At 35.9% G+C, this 18,799-nt stretch overlaps 1 protein-coding gene across 1 annotated transcript in view; it reads right to left on the minus strand.

Annotated features, from left to right (window-relative positions):
- Positions 1-18,799, minus strand: part of LOC110457298 (protein PRQFV-amide-like) — a 54,068-nt gene that overhangs the window by 5,444 nt on the left and 29,825 nt on the right. Inside the window, exons 2-3 of the mRNA XM_021508503.1 lie at positions 5,917-6,002; positions 457-3,202 (exon numbers count right to left, since the gene is read on the minus strand). Coding sequence (XP_021364178.1) covers positions 504-3,202; positions 5,917-5,986 — 2,769 coding nt within the window. The 5' untranslated portion in view covers positions 5,987-6,002 and the 3' untranslated portion in view covers positions 457-503. The remainder of the gene's footprint in view (positions 1-456; positions 3,203-5,916; positions 6,003-18,799) is intronic.

An 18,799-nucleotide genomic window follows, 5' to 3' on the forward strand; every position in this document is an offset into this window, starting at 1 on the left:
TTTGGACGCCGAGCATCCGTAGGGAAGTTGGACAGCACAACACACTCCTCTTCCTACACAAAAAGTTCCCTACCTGCCCTCCCCTACCTCTCCAGTACCTTACTGATAACATATTGCATTTATGCTGTCCTTTTGATGTTAATAACACTATATTCTATTTGATTAGGAATACATCAGATTTTCGTTTTCGAAAATGTTGTTATTCAAAACAAAAACTTCGATATAAATGTATTAAAAAATGAAAAAATAAAGATGCATTCCCTCTTAAGAAGTAAAATTTATAATATGCAAGGTTCTTAAAAATATATATCTTATGCTTTCAATAACCAGAGGAACATCCCCCCCCCAACCCATTCTGTAATTTTGAAACCTTCGAGGAGGTATTGTACTGTTGCACCGTTTTGGAAAGGCTTAGCAGTCAAGGAATCGCAGAAGAAACTGACATTCAAGACTTACGCCTCTGCTATTGTGTTCAGCGCTTCCGGTTGTTTACGAGATTGTGTCTATGTTCTTTCTGGTATGCTACCAAAGAGACCTACACTGGTATCCCCAGCAAAGTCAGATATTAGCGACACACTGAGTTCGTCATCAAGATCACTCTTGGTTTCGCCATTGCCAAACATTGAACTTTGCACTAACGTCGACTCCATGTTTGGTTGTAAAAAAGTCTGTCGACGCCTTTTTGGTAGATGCAAGCCCGGCGATGAGGCTAGATGTCTATCGAACGAGTCAGTTTGCACAAAACCTGACTGCATAGAATGTTTTCCTATGAAGTTAGGCGAATTAAAAGACGTTGCACTTTGAAAGGGGAAAAAATGGAGAAAGCTCGTATCAAGGGACGGAGTTTTGGATAGGGAACCAGACGGAAATTTGGAAGCTGAAATCCTTGGTCGCATTCCGAGATCGGAATATGGTTCGTTTTTGCCTAGGTTCAAACGATATGTCCCTAAATAGGGGAAATTGAAAGGTTCTGAGCGATCCGATGACACATATTCCATATCTCCAATGTCTGGTTCACTATAAGCACGTTTTCCTATAAAATCAGGAGGAGTGAACGTGATCTCGCGGTCTTCCTGAATAACCTCAGAACTGCGTTTTCTAATAAACCTAGACATGTTATCACTTGTTGGAGTTTCGCCGGAAGTTGACTGGTCTTCGTTATCATCTTCTATTGCTGGTAGGAACTCTGTCACCTCCGGATAGCTCCTATTATCTAATTGATTTGGACTTTTGCTTAAAGTTTCCGGAACTTCTGAATCTATTTTGGTGTCTTTTGACATTTGAAAGAAATTGCTTGGATCGTATTGATATTTTGAATTAACTGCATTCACCGGACGTTTGGAAAGTTCTTCAAGTATATCAGTTTGACGTTTTTTGTTCTTCCAATTTTCCTCTTGTAGTCCTCCCTTTCTACCTAGAGTTGGGAACTTGTGGGAAAGTTCGCGTTTACCTATGAAATCAGGGGAAATAAATCCTCGTTTACGTTCAACCGCAATAGAGCTATAATGATATCCACGTTTATCAAAATCATCATTGGAGCTGTAACGTTTACCAATGAAATCAGGAGGGCTGTAACGTTTACCAATGAAATCAGGAGGACTGTAACGCTTACCGATGAAATCATTGGGGCTGTTACGTTTACCAATGAAATCAGGAGGGCTGTGACGTTTACCAATGAAATCAGGAGGGCTGTAACGTTTACCGATGAAATCATTGGGGCTGTAACGTTTGCCGATGAAATCATTGGGGCTGTTACGTTTACCTATGAAATCATTGGGGCTGTAACGTTTGCCAATGAAATCATGGGGACTATAACGTTTACCGATGAAACCAGGAGAGCTATAACGCTTACGGATGAAATCTGGGGTGCTGGAACGTTTGACAATGAAATCATGGTGACTATAACGTTTACCGATGAAACCAGGAGAGCTATAACGCTTTCCGATGAAATCTGGGGTGCTGTAACGTTTGCTAATGAAATTGGGAGGGCTATATCTTTTACCAATGAAATCAGGAGGGCTATATCGTTTACCAATGAAATTAGGAGGGGGGTATCTTTTACCAATGAAATGATGGGGGCTGTAACGTTTATATTGTGAACTTGGGAATTGATTGAGCGTGGGAGGATTTAAATTATTTAATTGTGTTATTCTGGATGTAGTCTGTCTTTCCAGAAATCTTAGCATATCACTTGGATGTTGTGATCGCTTTCCAACGAAATCTGGTATATTGAATTCACGATTTCGTTTCCCTACAAGAACCGGCATTTTTGAGTCGTGTGAATTTAGTGTTGTGATTCTACTGGACGTTGCTGATAGTTTTTCAAAATGATTTGATCCCCGTTTACCGACAAAAAAGGGTGCATCAAAGTTCCGCCTATCTTTATCTAAAATAAAATCACTATCGCGTTTCTGTCGATCGCGTTTTGAATAGTTATCTCGCTTTTTTCGTTTCACTTTAGAGTGAAATCGTTGTCTCGCCTTATTTTGGTTTATAGCTTTTATCGTGGCTGTATTGATTGCAACATGTTCAGTTGTTTTGTCTACTGATCGTTTCCTGCGACTAGTCAAACCTTGACCAGATTTAAGATTTTCAACTGACCTTTTTCCCATAAATATAGAGCTATCAAGGTCACCGCTGGCCGTTCGTCGCCCGACGAACATCGGGTGACCTCGACGTCCAACGAACATTGGCTTTGATAAACCTCTCGCTACCAGCACTGGATCAGCACGCTTTCCGACAAACATGGGGTTCCTACGCTTTTCTGCCGCCAAATTGTTATCTGTTTGTGAAGTGCGCTTCCCAACGAAATATGGAGATCTTCTCCTGCCAACAAAAAGTGGACCTCGTCGCTTGCCAACGAATTTAGGCACCCATTTGCTTCTTCGGCCTACCATCGAAGGTGTGTAACGGGTTTGTCTGCCAAAATATTCACTTTGCGCTGCACCTTCAGAACCATCGGGCAAACCTTCGTTTGACCCACCGAGTAAGCTGGAGAGCAAATTTCGCTCAATTGCTTGTGCAACTTCTATTGGCATGTTTTGACTGTCATCAGATAAATCTAAATCGTCATTCGCAAAGTAGTCCCTTTTACCCACAAACTGCGGAATACGCGCCCGCTTTATCTCTTGCGCTAATATGTCTGTTCCGCTATTGCCGTCGTATTGTTCCAGCCTGTCAGCAGCATCTGAACCTGCCGCACCTGCCGCAAGGAAAAGAAAGAAAACAAAAATCATGAGAATTGAATTTGCAGCCATATGAAAAAGTATATTAGAAAGCTCTCATATTTTGTTACTTTTCGCTTTTACGGAAGTAATAAAGTAACGACATTAAGCATTTCTAGATGTGTCATTTTGAATCTGATACGAGAAAAATAATATTGATTCATCAAAGTGGCTAAAAATTTAGCTTCAAAATTTATAAATATAGCAGAAATTTAATAAATTTGTATGTATGAATTATTTTTCCGACACATCTTGAACAAAGCATTTTTGGATATCATTTAATAAGACGTTAATTTTCCTTTAGCTATTGATTTTTACTTGAAAACCTTGAAGATGAAACTTTCGGTTAAGTTGACATTGTCTTCTCTCAATTGATTTCGTAACTGCTTGAAATATAAGTGATCCTAAGTGTGTCTGAATCAATAATTATTCAGAGGTAAAACATAAAATATACATCAAGGTATTAATGTGAAAACGATTAAATGCGATAGATAAAAAGACATAAAGAGGTATTGAACATTAACTGATTTATAAAAATGAAAGTGACACAATTGATTCATGTGAATAAACGCCACAAAATTGATAGATCATGGAAATTAAAATCAACAAAAAATATATATTCTGATAACAGAACATATTGGTGCATCGTGAAAAGATAATAAACACAATTGACATATGTTCGTTTTAGGAAGGCACAGTCAATATATATATGTATATATTCCGGAGGAAATACCTTTTGGATGACAATTTTTTTAAATTGTTCATTTATCCTGCTACGTTTAAACAGTTTAATTAAAAGAATAGAAGAAACTTAATAAGTGAGAGCAATGCGGCCTTGCGCCTCGCGACATCGCTCTATGAGTATGTTACAGCCGAATTGTCACAACAATGCATCGCATACCATTGCCATCTTCTTGAAAGACATTTTAATTCAAACGCAGATATATAACTATATGCAATGGGAGATTTAGCAAACAGAGAGCCATTTTGCCAATTCCAACGGATCGAAAATGTATATTTTATTAACAAGATAACGGTACACTAGTCACATGATGTTTAATAACACTAGTTGTTTTCATTATGCATATTATAAGATCAAACATTTTTGTTTATTTGTTGATTTCCTATTAAGAGTTTTGATACAACGAGATTGTCTTCATTTCAGCTTAACGTGTTATTATTCCTAACACGACAGGGTTCTTTTTACTCTTAAATATTATTCGTCTTGAAATTATTTCGTAATTTCGAAATCCTTCATTCTGATTTATAAAAAACATTTAAGTAGTTATTATAAATGTGAACATTATATCTAGTCGGGAAATCGTCATCTAATATATCTTAAAACACAATATCAAGCATACGTTTCACAACTTTACGTTTAGTCTGAAAGGAATGGAAGATATTATCGGTGATAATGGTACACGCGCTCTTTATGTACTATTGCTGAATGAATTTCAAGAAAGCCTGATATTAATACCATATTTTTGTTTGCATTTTCAATTATTACAAACTATTTCCATAATCTGGTTCTTCACAATTACAATGTTACCTGCAGCCTTGTTCATCTGTTATGTAAAACATCTATAATTTATAATAATGTAAATAACAAAACACCAAGGAAACTCTTAAATAGACTTAAAATGAAAATCTGAAATGTAAAAAAATCATGAACATACATTTTACAAATCGTTATTACATATAACTGATGTAACCGAATAAAAACAACCAGTCCTAATATATACCATTAATCAATACCCATTTTTTTTAAATGTACGGCAAATCTTCGAGACCATTATTTATTCCTGGAATAATATCACAATATCCATTACTTAAGAGCTACCTTGTTCATATTTGTATATTATTTTGATCTTTGTGAAACTCAAGTATTTGTTATTGCTTCAATCTAATAATTATCAAAATACTGATGATTCTAATACGACTTTTATGTAATATATGTACTAATTCCTGACGCTTTGGATCCTGGTCCATTACATCCATCGCTCATACAGATATATATGACTCTAATTAACAGGTTTCAGATTTGATTGATGTATAAATGAAATTGGAAAGATAAGATCGATATTTAACCATTGTATCGGTTTATATATCATCTGCATTTGGTTCAGTATATCTAGTTTAATTGTTGTTTAAACAAACCCCTCAACTAATCAAAGCAGAAAAGAATATGTAAACTGCGAAATATAACATGATATTTACAATTTACATATAAGCCATATTACTGCCAATTAATTTCCTTCCTCTTCAACACACTTTTCAAGACTTAATAGTATATCTCCTTCATCATTATGGTTGTAAATAATGAAAGGAATACGGTGCCACCTACATATAAGTGTTTCGTTTAGACGAGATAATTCCCAGCAGACTACACTCTTTGACGTAGAATACAATGCTAACGATGATTTCCCTTCAGTTTAAAGGACAACACAGAGCTTTTCATTGAAGTATCGTATATCAAAATGTAATGTTCCAGGTAAGCTAATACCTTTGTACAAAAGAGTTCGATATAATATCTGATACAACGCTCACACACAATCATTCACAATAGCCAACAGTATCTTCATGGCATTGCTTTGTTTTAGTCTAGCTAAGCAACACCAATGATTTCGTATTTGGGTGGTTACAAACTAGCTTCTGATGCTGTCGCATATCCCACTCCGGGGTGTTTCCTTACCTGGCCCATCAGCGAGGATATGTTGTGTAATTAACATAAGTGCCAGTATACATGTTTCCAAGAATTTCATAATGCTGGTCTTCAGACTGAAAGTAGAAAAAAAGATTCTTAGTAAATTGGATGAGAGAGAGGCTTAGAGATTTGAGAGTCTGAATGGAATTTGACATCAGAAAACCTTATCATCTTAAATGATATAACCTGTGATTTGTTGTTTATCAACATATTCAATACTTCAGTGCTTGCATTGCAACTTTGAAATGAATTATAACTTTTGTTAAAAGTCTCAGTTTTTCTTTCTTTCTTTAGTCTATACACATGTTATTTATTTAATCTCTAGACAAATGTGTTTAAATAGACCATCCTTGTCATATTTGTTTTTGAGTTATGCTTTCTCAATTTGAAACTAAATGTTTATCAGAAAAAATGGAAAATGGCTATATACAAGACCACAATCGTCACTCACATAACAGTCTTGTAGGAAATGGAGGACATCCTAAAGTAAGTTCTAAGAAATAAGTCGAAAAATAAATAAAGTACGTTAGGACACCTATTAAATTCCACGATACACCCGTTCAGAGAGTGAAAACAGTAAACTTAAGGGCAAGACAATGCAACTATGCAAGTTCTAGTTAAGCCATACACTGCTTTCAGTTTGCGTTCATTGACCTTACGAGTGGCATCGAGGTTGCAGGGAAATTGTGAAGCACGTACGTTCCTTCTTTGACCCATGAATTAGGTATAACTATACAATACGGTAGCAGTTATTACAAATATTTTGAAATATTGTTGGAAACCTCAATATGACAGCGATATCATAATTATCACTTACTTTCATGCGTATATTTGTATGTCTATCTTTATTTCTCATTGATATACTTACGCTTTGTAAATAGGAACAGATTTTATAAAACTTCATTATCATAGCTATGTATTTAGTATTTTCATTCCCCCCCCCCCCCCCCCCTCAAACTGTACCAATATCGGGTAAGTCATATTGTCCCAGTAACGATCATTTGAATTTTATAATGCATATAGAAACCTTTTAAAAATAAAACAATATCGCTGGTTGCTACGTGAAGTTGCCGGTAACATAAGTATGTGTTATTTCAGTATGCTATTGTAACTTTCAGGATTAGTTTTTTTTGGCATTATCATTTAACCAGAAAAACGAAAAATACATGTCCAGGAATTAAGGTTATCAACGAACAGTTTAGACAAATTTTCATATTTCTAAAATCTATTTTCAAAATATTGTTTTTTAACATCTTACCTAAAGCGGCTGTGTGGTAGTGAAGCTATTTAAAACAGGATTCGGATAGCGAAAGGCAATCACATGTTGAATATGATTGTCCATTACACATTTTGTGACTTTACCATTGTTCCTGTCGTAATGGACTGTTTTCTAATGGGTATTTGTTGGTGATTCCAGTCATAGGAAAAACTACAGTTTGTCCTAATAGGTATGGGGACAGAATTTTCAATATCCCACACACCTACAAAATTAATTTACTCTTTCTTCGCTTTTGGCAAAATCGATACTAGCAATGCGGATGAAGCAATAAATATGACAATTTTTTTGTATAGAAAACCTTCAAAGCGAGCTATACTACCAGTTTATTTCCTTAAGGAAATGTCAGGGGTTGGGGGTGGGGTTGGGGTTGTATCTTTCTACTGATCAAAATGGCAATTGAATCTAATGACGTATTTTACTGAGATGAAGTTATATTTCCAAATGTCAACAGACCCGATTCTAAACGTCAAACGATTTGCTTTCCACACTTCCTAGCAAGAATTTCGAGGAGAAATGGGTCACTTATAACGGCGATGTAAGACACATGTTTATCATTCCCTGAACGTATGTATTTATTGTTTTTCCGATGTGGGTTGGTTCCTTATCATTATAACTCAGCAATTGAGTGACATCACGGTCTGTAATAAGAAATGTCATATGGGCTTGGCTATCAAAGCAGTATTTTTTTTACAGAAAATAATTATGTGTTAACATGTTATAGAAAAAAATGAATCAGTTCCCAGTTTTGGGGTGAGAGAAAAAGAATAATTCTTCCCATTGGGTACGAGATGAGAACATTTCAACCCTCGGGGTAGGATTACTCCTGTATACATGTTCCACGAGAGGGAGGTGTGACGTACATTTGTAGAGGTGGGGGAGATAAATGTCTTAAATACAAAAAAAAAGGATTTATATTGTCCAACATTTGCAATCCTCAATAAGGTACCCTGAGAAGATGCTAAATCTTTACATTAAAAATGGCGTTACATTAATACATTTCCATACATACAACCATCTGCAGATTCATGTGGAGTATATTTCCCCCCTAAATGAATGATCCTACATTCACGAGTTAAAGTAATATTGACGAATGTAATGGATGCCGATATACTTCTGATTGTTCGTTTCTATTTACTCCATTTGTCAGTGATATGACAAATGCTATTAAGACCATACGGATACATGTGGATGCTGTTTGCTATCTGTTTCTTTGATGTGAGAACTTCAATTCGCATGTTTTGATAGCGAGCAGGCTTATTTCAACAAAACGTTGCTATGCGTTATAGACCACATCCCTCGTGTAAACAATAACTTTTTGACTATGAATACCTTTGGTAGAGTTGCAATGTGAGTTAGCTTGTGCTGTTCTATCATTAGTACAAAAACGAATGTAGTATATATAAATGGGCACAGATAAAAATGTGATTAACAAAATTAAATAAAGAGAAGATTTACTTGCGTTTCATATTGTCTAAATCCTCGTCAATAAAAAACGTTAACGTGTTTATTTATCACTTTAGATGATACAGCGAGAGACAATTAATGAAAAAGTAAAAAAAATGTTTATATGTATAAAGCTGAGAGGGGAATAACTTTCAATAACAGCCAGCTAATATATACGATTCTACTAACACAGCTTTGCTGTATTGGATGTTAGTTACTGTGACAACGCATCGTTAAGCTGACAAATCTTTGCTGTAATGGATGTTAGCGACTGTGACGATGCACCGTTCAGCTGACAAATCTTTGCTGCATTTTGTGTTAGTTATTGTGAAAATGTACCATTAAGCTAACAAATCTTTGCTGTATTGTGTGCTAGTTACTGTTACAGTGAGAGAGTGCACCATTTAAGCTAACAGTTCTTTCCTAGATTTTGTGTTATAGTTGTTATCGCTAGGTTGACAGATTTTGTTTTAGTTTTGTGATAATTCCTGCGGCACTGAGACAATGCACCGTTAAGCTAACAGTGTTTCTGGATTGGGTGCTAGATACCGTCACACTGAGATAACTGCAGTGTTAAGTTGACAAATCGTTCTCGGATTTGTTTTTAGTTTCTGTAAAACTTGATGTTTGATTGATATTGATTCTGTGACATGTCTGTGAGCAATGGAATGGACAGATGTACATGTAACAGTGGCTCGCTATATCTACATGTGTTTGTAGTTGACACAGCATGCCATGGCAACCTACTTAACCCATTGGCCGGGGAATATACATCGTTAAGTAGCGGACTTCACGTCAGTGTTCAAATGGGCACGGAAACCCTATGGACGGAACTGTTCACTGATAATGCATTGTTGATATTGTTAGAGCCTCTATATTCCGGCACCTGTGATGTAAAACCATTATCACCTCTGTAAACTAGTCACTGTGAAGTATAGGTAATGTTACCTCTATAATCCAACCACTGTAATATATAGGTAATGTTACCTCTGTATCCGATCACTGTGATGTATAGCTAATGTTACCTCTATAGTCCGAATCCAAAGGATGCATAAGAGATGTTACCTCTGTAGTCCGACCACTGTGATGTTTAATCTTTGTTATCTAGACACTATGATATATAGTGTGGTCCGACCCCTGTGACATATTGATAATGTTACCTCTGAAATCCGACCAGTGATATTTAAGCTTCGGTACCTCTGTAATCCGGCCACTGTGATGTATATGTATTGTAGGCTTTATTATCTAGCCACTGTGATGAATAGCTTATGCTACCTCTGTAATCCGACCACTGTGATGTATATGTAATATTATCTCTGTAATCCGACCACTGTGATGTTTATCTAAATATAACCTCTATAATCCGACCACTGTAATATATAGCTAAATTAAACCTCTGTAATCTGATCACTCTGATAGTTAAATGTTGATCTTAAATAAAAGGAATGGCTATTTCATGGAATTTTAACGTATGCTTTGTTTTGTTATGTAAACTGGATACCCAGCCGAGATCGGCGAATAAATAAATGATGACAAGTTTTCTGATACGAATTTGTTCCGATATTTTATAGGGAAACGACATTTTCTGGACTAACTCTTGTACATGTATTATCACCGATAGAGATATTTATTTTCAGCATTCATGCAATTCCTTAATGAGTACAGAATATCATATTTATCACACAATTATTTAAATCAAAAATTCATAAAAAATAAATTGAAGCGATTGATTGCGCTTTTGACTATAAAACCTTATATTTATATCTGTAAATATAATAACGGAATACTTAAACACATAACCCCGCATTATGTGACTCAGTATGAATGTCGACAACACACCGCTGCACGTGTTTATGTCAGCGTTTCTGTATAACAGTCATATCGTATTAAGATGACTTTTTGATGCGTCTAGTTTTCATGCAACCACGAGTCTACTACATATACAGTTATGTGGAGGTGTGGGGACGAACTGTCATTTCTTATTTACCTGCATACATCATGGTTCCATTTACAGATCATAATTTTATTATCGAATTTCTATTGCTTTGAGAAGAAGCCTTGCATTCAGAATTAACACAATACAGCAAATGCAGGCGTTCTGTGTATGATCTATTTAAAAGTAGCTTTACACGTTTTCTCTCCGACTTACGGTCTCTTAAAAAAATTTTTGATTCCGAAGCACACAGAAAAATCATACAATGTTAAATGTTCTAGCTTGAGTTTGGTAATCATGTAATGATTTTTTCCTACCTCGAGTTTTGTACATTGATACCTGCTTTGAAAAATACTTTCTGAAAAGGAAATATATTTTCAACATTTGTCAAATATGCCTAACCGCCATCTGAAGAATTTACATCGTATGTATAAGACCGTTTTACTCTATCGGCCTAAGTGATAATAGATTCAGTGTAAAAAACAAAATCATATAAATACATTTGCTAACAATACTTATGTATTGTACTGTGTTAATAAAATTTGTTTTCTTTTTCTTTTATCCAAGTTTGACAGTTGCCAATATCTTTCTTCTTATAATTGCACCGTTTCAGCTTCATTTTGCGACGGTTCGTGGTATTAAGCGCAAGGGTGCTGTAGATTAATGTGCCACACACGATACTCGTTAATATCAAGAAATGCCCTGAACGGTATCTGATATCAATAATCATCACTCGGCCATTTTCCTATCGATTTGTGAATCAATATTTTCATGAAACTATTACATTGCTTCGTTTGCCTTGTACCCAATGCAGTGATTCCTCGGGGTGTATGAATATTTCAAAAGAGCTGAGAAGCTATTAGCGAATCCTTACTTCAGCGTTTGACATTCAATTTAGCAATGGGTTACACTTGATAAAATGTCCACAAGCTATATCTCTTTCCCAGCCACAGAAACTTCGATAAGCCTGAGTACTCCGTACGACAATGTGATGTTCTGTCGATACAGAAACCTTTGACTGGGAGGTCTTCACGTTTCATTTAATACATCAGGTTCAAAAATAACTTTTCTATATGTGTTACATTTTTAATCTGTAATATAAGCGTGTCGTTTACTTTTTACATGTCTTTCTTCAAAGAATAATCCGTAATAAAATTATGAAAAAAGGCGGAAAAAAATGAAGAAAATTTGAACCCAAAGCCTTGCCTTCAGCGAGGTTAAAAATAATTAATTCTTCTTTCAGAAATTTATATAACGCAATCAACCATCCTTTTTTTTGTGAGGAGAATAACCAGCTAGAGTTATTTTGCTAATTTATCTGTTTTTTCGCTTTCATGTTGTCACGTAACGGCTCCGGGTAAACTTGTTCGATACTTTGATTTTAATAAGGTCGTGTACTGAATGCAGTTTCTCAATACCTTGAGGAGAACCTTGTCTCCAACACGATACTTGGTTGAGTATAATGCTATCTTTCCGTTTATGTTGGCGTCACTTCTGTCTATATTGTATTCGTTTTGGATTTTTGTTTTGTATGTGTTAACACTGGTATATATATGACTTTTTCTGACTAATTCGACCTTGTTCCCCTTATCTTTGGCAAAACAGCACCGAACAGGAACTCAAGGACAACGTTATACTTGACTAAACAGACAACACCATGAATGACTTATTAACAGGACAAGGTCATGCTTCAATGAACAAACAAAGGTCATATCTTACCAAAAAAACAACATCTTGAATGACTTAATAGGACAACTCAATGTCTCACCGAACTTTAAAACGTCATACCTCACTGAACAAGAAAATACAACGTCTTTCCCCAAAAAACAAAGCCATGTCTTATTGATAAGGATAACAACATGTCTTGACTAACAACAACAGCGCCATGTCTTACGGAACATACCTTATATTACATGACGTCGTATTTTACCGTACCATAAATAACTGTTATTAGTACGATATTCGGTACTTTATCAGTACGACACCCGGAACTGTATCAGTTTGATATCCGGTACTGTCTCAGTACAACATCCGATACTGTATCAGTTCGACATCCGGTACTGTATCAGTACGATGTTCGGTACTGTATCAATGAAACATCCGGAACTGTATCAGTTTAATATCCGGTACTGTCTCAGTACAACATATGGTACTGTATCAGTTCGACATCCGGTACTGTATCAGTACGACGTCCGGCACTGTATCAGTTCAACATCCGGTTCTGTATCAGTTCAACATCCGGTACTGTATCAGTGGAACTTCCGGTACTGTATCAGTGCAACATCCGATACTGTATCAGTGCAACATCCGGTACTGTATCAGTGCAACATTCGGTACTGTATCAGTGCAACATCCGGTACTGTATCAGTACGGCACCGTACACCAAAACCACATTTTCGAAGTAGGTTTAAAGATTAAGCAGTTGCTCTATACTATGTGGTCGATGATATTATTAAAAAAAAACAGTTTAACTTTTCGTTACGCACTTTTAGCATAAAGCGTGTTTTTATTGGTTGTCCATAAACCAAGGCGGGAGGACATTTCGCTATGACGCAATTATCGAGAACATGGTGTTTATGGGACATTTAATAACGATGTTGATATTAAAATCAGTTTCTATAGTGACTGATCACAAAAATAGGATACGCGCTGCATGGGACTGATAACACGTTCATCTATTCCAGTCTGTTTTGCTAATCAATATCGAACAGGCAGACATTGTTTCACAGAAACAAAGCAGCAACCTCATGATCACCTTTTTAAAGATATCAGACTTCTTCTGTTTAAGATCTTGAATGAGTCTTCTAAAGTAGTTCTAGCATTCAAGAGTACTTGTAAGATGTACATTCCCCTTTGTGAGCTCTCAGTGTTAACAATCCATTACATAGTAAAACTTCTATAAAGTATTGATTGATTGTTTGGGGCTTTGCGTGCCCTTGCATCTGCCATGGTCATCATGAAAATGGTGTCGTAAAAGATGGAATCACGCAACGGCCAGTTTATCAATAAAGTTTAATTTCACTAAATTATCAATCATTTTAACATACATTGGACATGATAACATCACCTTTTGTTCTGACAGATTATTTTAACAACGGGCTGATTCGTTTATATACGAAGTTACATTTATAACATTGAAATCAGCGAATCAAAACTTTACAACTGTTGTTTTAAAGTAAATCGCCATACTGGCCGAAATTGCAAATAAATAAAAAGATGATCTAATTATTGGTTACAACTGTGAGTAGGATATATGGAACAGCATGATTTACATCACGTAAGCACTAAACCTGGCTATGACATCGTAGGGTCTCCACGTGATAGTAATTGTTATTGTTGCGTAGGCGCATTCAATTTAACATCTGTTTCCATGTCTCTGTCAAAGGCTTACTCTAACACTATTTACCATCATGTTGCACTTTACAAACGCTTCACCATTTGCTATCATTTCAAACATGTCTTTGTTCTATAAATGAAATAAGCGTTAAGTTTCTGTTCAATCACAAAGTGTTACTATGGCACTAGCGTGCTTACAGTCAATCACATTCTGTTGTCATTAAAATGACACCGATGATAAAACAACGCGGTTTCCTAGAAAGCTGTGCCAATATGCACGCTGCCAGGAAATGTAACTGCGTGTATATATATCTCACAGAAAATATTAGTTATACGAGAATATTGTTTATTTGCTTCGGGCTTACCTGTTTGATCCACCTTTTCAATTTCAATTACAACACGTACGGTCAATAGGAAGGTATCCCCGTTGTGGCATTGACCACCATACGGCAGTACGCTAATACAACATTACTTAGATTCATGTGACTCACAGCTCACTCGTTAGCTTCTTCTAAACAGCAAGAAAACCCTGAACTGTAAACAAAACTGTAATTTGAACTCTTTAGATAAAAAAGAGGGAAATATGAGAGATACAAAGGGAAGATTGACGAGGAAACCATTAAAATGTACAAGGAGAAAAAGACTTTTTCTTCGATGACAGCCGCCATATAATTAAAAGTCAAATCCAAGTAACAATCTCAAAACGTTGACAGGGATAGTGGTTTGGTTAAAAGATGGCACACGATCATACGTTAGTTGCCTCTTGCAGTGGGTACCATCAGGTGTGTTCTTTTCTCAATCCCCGTGCTGCAGGGTTGCCTGGGTATTGATAACAAAATCAGAAGCAATACAATTGAGCTTAACCAACAAACGAACAAAGCGAATGAAGCCATTACCGAAAACAGATTCTTCATTGTCACCAAAAAGCATTGTCTCCAAAAAGAGGGCACGGTGTTCCAAAAATCAATCGCCCTATAACATCAGGTAGTGGGTTACAGAAGGGGTATCATTCTATAACATCCCTGAACCAGCATTGCTCCATTCAAACAGTATCTTAAATAGAACAGAAACGTTGAAACAGGGTATAGATCATGTAGACAAGAAGTTGCTTTTAAGTGTTTCAGTGTATATCACAATCACGATATTTCATTACTTGTGTGACGACCATGCATATGTCAATATCTTTAATGAGTGTTACTGACCTGTGTTACCATAGACACTGAATCCATAAAGACTTTTACGGGAGCTATGTGCAGTCTAAAGGGAATATTTTACAATTCACATGCAGAGACATACATTTCCGGCATTGCGGATGGAAGGTATTTCCATCAGCTTCCGGTCCATTGTTAAGCTTCCGGAAAGACTGGACTCGCACTTAAGAAATATTGAAACACATGATTTTTCATTTGACTGCACAAATGTTATTTATAATAGAATGCATATATGGTGACGTTGGAATCGTGTGTCTAGTGTAATATGGCAGGCACTTGGGCGATAAAATATCATTAGGTTCATTTTCTATGAGGCAACCTTACTATTATCACATACATTGATAGATTGATTGAGTGGATTTACGTCTATTTACAGTCATCCAGCAAACGAATCACATACATTTTCTGTAACAATCAAATACAAGCATAGGACTAAACGTTGTCTCTATTCCATTGGTTTTCATTCAAAGTTAAAGTGCTTATGCTTTGTCCAATTAAAGAATTCTGAAGTAATCATCATAGCCATTTCAGTTTCTGGCCTTACTGAAATGTTACTCATGTGTAATTTGAACTTAATGAACTACATATTATCTTGACCTAAATCAGAATGATTTGGACCTAACACGGTGCACGAAGCAACACAGGTACCTCAACTTCTAGTCTTGCTTTCGGTATATATTTTTTTTATCGAGATTTATTCCAAATTTGTAAAATATCTTTCCTAACTAAAATTCGAGTTATGTGTATTGACGACGCCCATGGTATTTGTTCTTTTCAAAATACTGCCAGTTAACAAAGTAACGCGATAAAGGAGACCGTGTTTGATACAATTCCTCCGACACAAAATGATACTGCAATGCTAATTGATTGACGTAGCTTTCACAAACGATCATGGCATTGCTGTTATGGCAAAGGGTCTTACAAGCTTTCAAATGACGGCTAGTCGAAACTAGACCAGGAGAAGAAGGTACAACTTGACCATTGCGGTATTAAACAAGAGTACAATGTGTACAAATCTCAACAAGTACAAATCTTAACAAGTCTTTGTATCTATATTTGTAGAAGCGACTGTGATCAGTTTTGAACAATCACGTAATATCTGACTCTCTGTCTAAACAGAGTTTGTGAAAGTCATAGTAATATTGGAAACGTTTGATATTGAAGGTTAATGATTATAATAGGCATTTTATAGATATAATCAACCTACGAATTTTGTCAGTGTTCTATTTATTAAAAAAAGCTGAAATCTTAAGGTAAAGAAAGATAAGGTAGAAAACATGAGGAAAATACTTTTGAAAAAGCAATAAGTTTGAAAATGTTTGATTTGTTACGCTAGCGTACCCATTAGAAGCTATAATAACTAAGTTTCAACTCTAATTTCTAGTGCTGATTCCGTTTTGAAGGTAACGTTAAGTTGAGAAAACAGCGTAGCCGAAGAAGGTTTGCGATATAAGGGTAACAACTTTATAAAGCAAAAAGCACCTTCAATTCACGAAGCTCTCTAACGTCCAAGTCGACAGAACATCAAATACTGACCCTGTATTGACGTCTTTAATTGTATCAACAGTTTAAGAACGCGTTTAATAGCTGAAGTTGTTTAAATAGACGAAATATAATTTTCCAACAATTGTTTTTTTGCTACCTAATGCATAGGTCGCCATTTCCGTTTATTCACAACACATTTCACTAGATCGACATAGGGGAAAGCTTACAACAGGTGATGTATACGGCTTCACGAGAGCGAAAATTCCCTTACAAATCTAGTTAGTTTCGTACATTGAAGCTTGGCATATTATTGGAGTAACACATTCAGATGTTGAGCCGGAATGGGTATTTCATTTAAGATGATGGCGGACTAGAAATATCATTTATATAGTTTCTTAGATCGTTCACTGAAAATCACAATTTCTTACACAGACTGATATTGATATTGTCTAGGCCGGATCGTCTTTTAAGGAGGAATCCGCTAAGAGGAATCGGCATTGCATTTGAGTTATACGAATAATCAATGGCTGCGTGACGTTGCAATTAAACAAAGATAAATATGAGCGTATAAGAAGTTACATTGTCTATATCATGTGTGAAACCTTCTGACTCAGTGTTCTAGTAAAGAAAAAAATTAGTTTCCATTATCTTTATATTCGTTTTTTGTATGTAGATATCTTAAAAAGTAATATCAAAACTGAGCGGTGTTTGGTTGCAGAGTGTCATCACAGAGCGATTGGTACATTTATATGGCGACTTCAATATACTTTTGTATCATTGACCTTGATGTTAAGTTCGGCCATTGACAAACCCTGAACATCGCGCAATGACTTAAACCAAGCAAGTTGGTATTTAAAGGGTGTTGATTTTATTTGAAAAGGGTATTGGATGTTTGAAAGAAGACGTTTCTGCCTCGATTTAGTAATACGGTCGCAAATAAATTCAATAATCCAGGATGTTCGTTTAGATTTCCCAAATAAACAGACAGATATTGATCATTGTTACATGGTTATCAGGCCTAATGGAACAGATCTCAAGACGTTTGCTGGCGACGTATCGGAGTTTTATCAACGCAAAAAGCGTTTGTCGTCCGAAGTTAAATTGAAGTCAAAAGGTTGAATTACGTTAGCTTCTGAAATTAAGTGAGCCTGATTTGCAGACATCCCTCCGGCGTTACGACAACACATAGCGCATTCCTTTTACTTGTCTTAAACACAAGTCGGTTGAAATGCATTGGAATTACATCAAAGCAACGCTGAAATCATTCTTAATCTCACTAAATACTCATGACAAAATGCTCACTAAACTAAAAATTCATCTCATTATATTCATCAAAAGATCACCATGAAATTCAAATTAAATTTATCCTGACATAACTTTGAAATCACAAGTTTTAAATATTAGTCAATACATATTAAACATAAACATCATGGTTTGAACCGAACAAAGGAACGCCCAATCTTCCTGCGTATACCAGAAAAACTCTACTCTTCCCATTATCGGCACCGTTAAAGTTTTCTTGTCTGCGGTCTCACTACTGCGGATTAACTGACGTCACATATGACATTTATGATGACGATAACCACTTTCAATGGTGTCTCCCAGAAGCTTTTTATTTAGAACTGTCACATGAAAATGGCACAACGTGGACACAAATGCGTGACACTTTACCCGGTCATGTTAATCTGACAATGGAAAACAAACAAGATTCTCAAGAAGAATTAAGGATACAACACCTGGAGAAAAGAGAAGACAAAGGCCATCAGATAAATGTCGCGATAGGGGCTTGCGATCTCTGGTAATTTCCAACAAATAGGTTCATAGGGGAAATCCACAAAAACAAAAGATGCATATAAACTAATAGAACGCAATTCAAACGAGTCACCGATTGTGGAAGTATTTCATTTGAGATTACCTGTGTTTCACTTCTAGCAGATTAACTTTGTATTTTATGGCACAGAATACATAAAACAGACATTTAAGAAAAGAACTCCATTTAACCCATTACTTTAATGTTCAGTTGTGTTGACGATATATTACCGTTGAACAATGATTATTTGAAGGACTATGTGCATCTCAACTTGAAATTAAAGAAACTACGCACCTTTCTTCCTTGACGCTCCGTATCCTGACTTATCTGGACAGAAATGTCTGGATCCATTTGTTCCGCTGACTACTAGACTA

The sequence above is a fragment of the Mizuhopecten yessoensis genome, unplaced genomic scaffold (assembly GCF_002113885.1).
Source record: "Mizuhopecten yessoensis strain PY_sf001 unplaced genomic scaffold, ASM211388v2 scaffold9073, whole genome shotgun sequence".
NCBI lineage: Eukaryota > Metazoa > Mollusca > Bivalvia > Pectinida > Pectinidae > Mizuhopecten > Mizuhopecten yessoensis.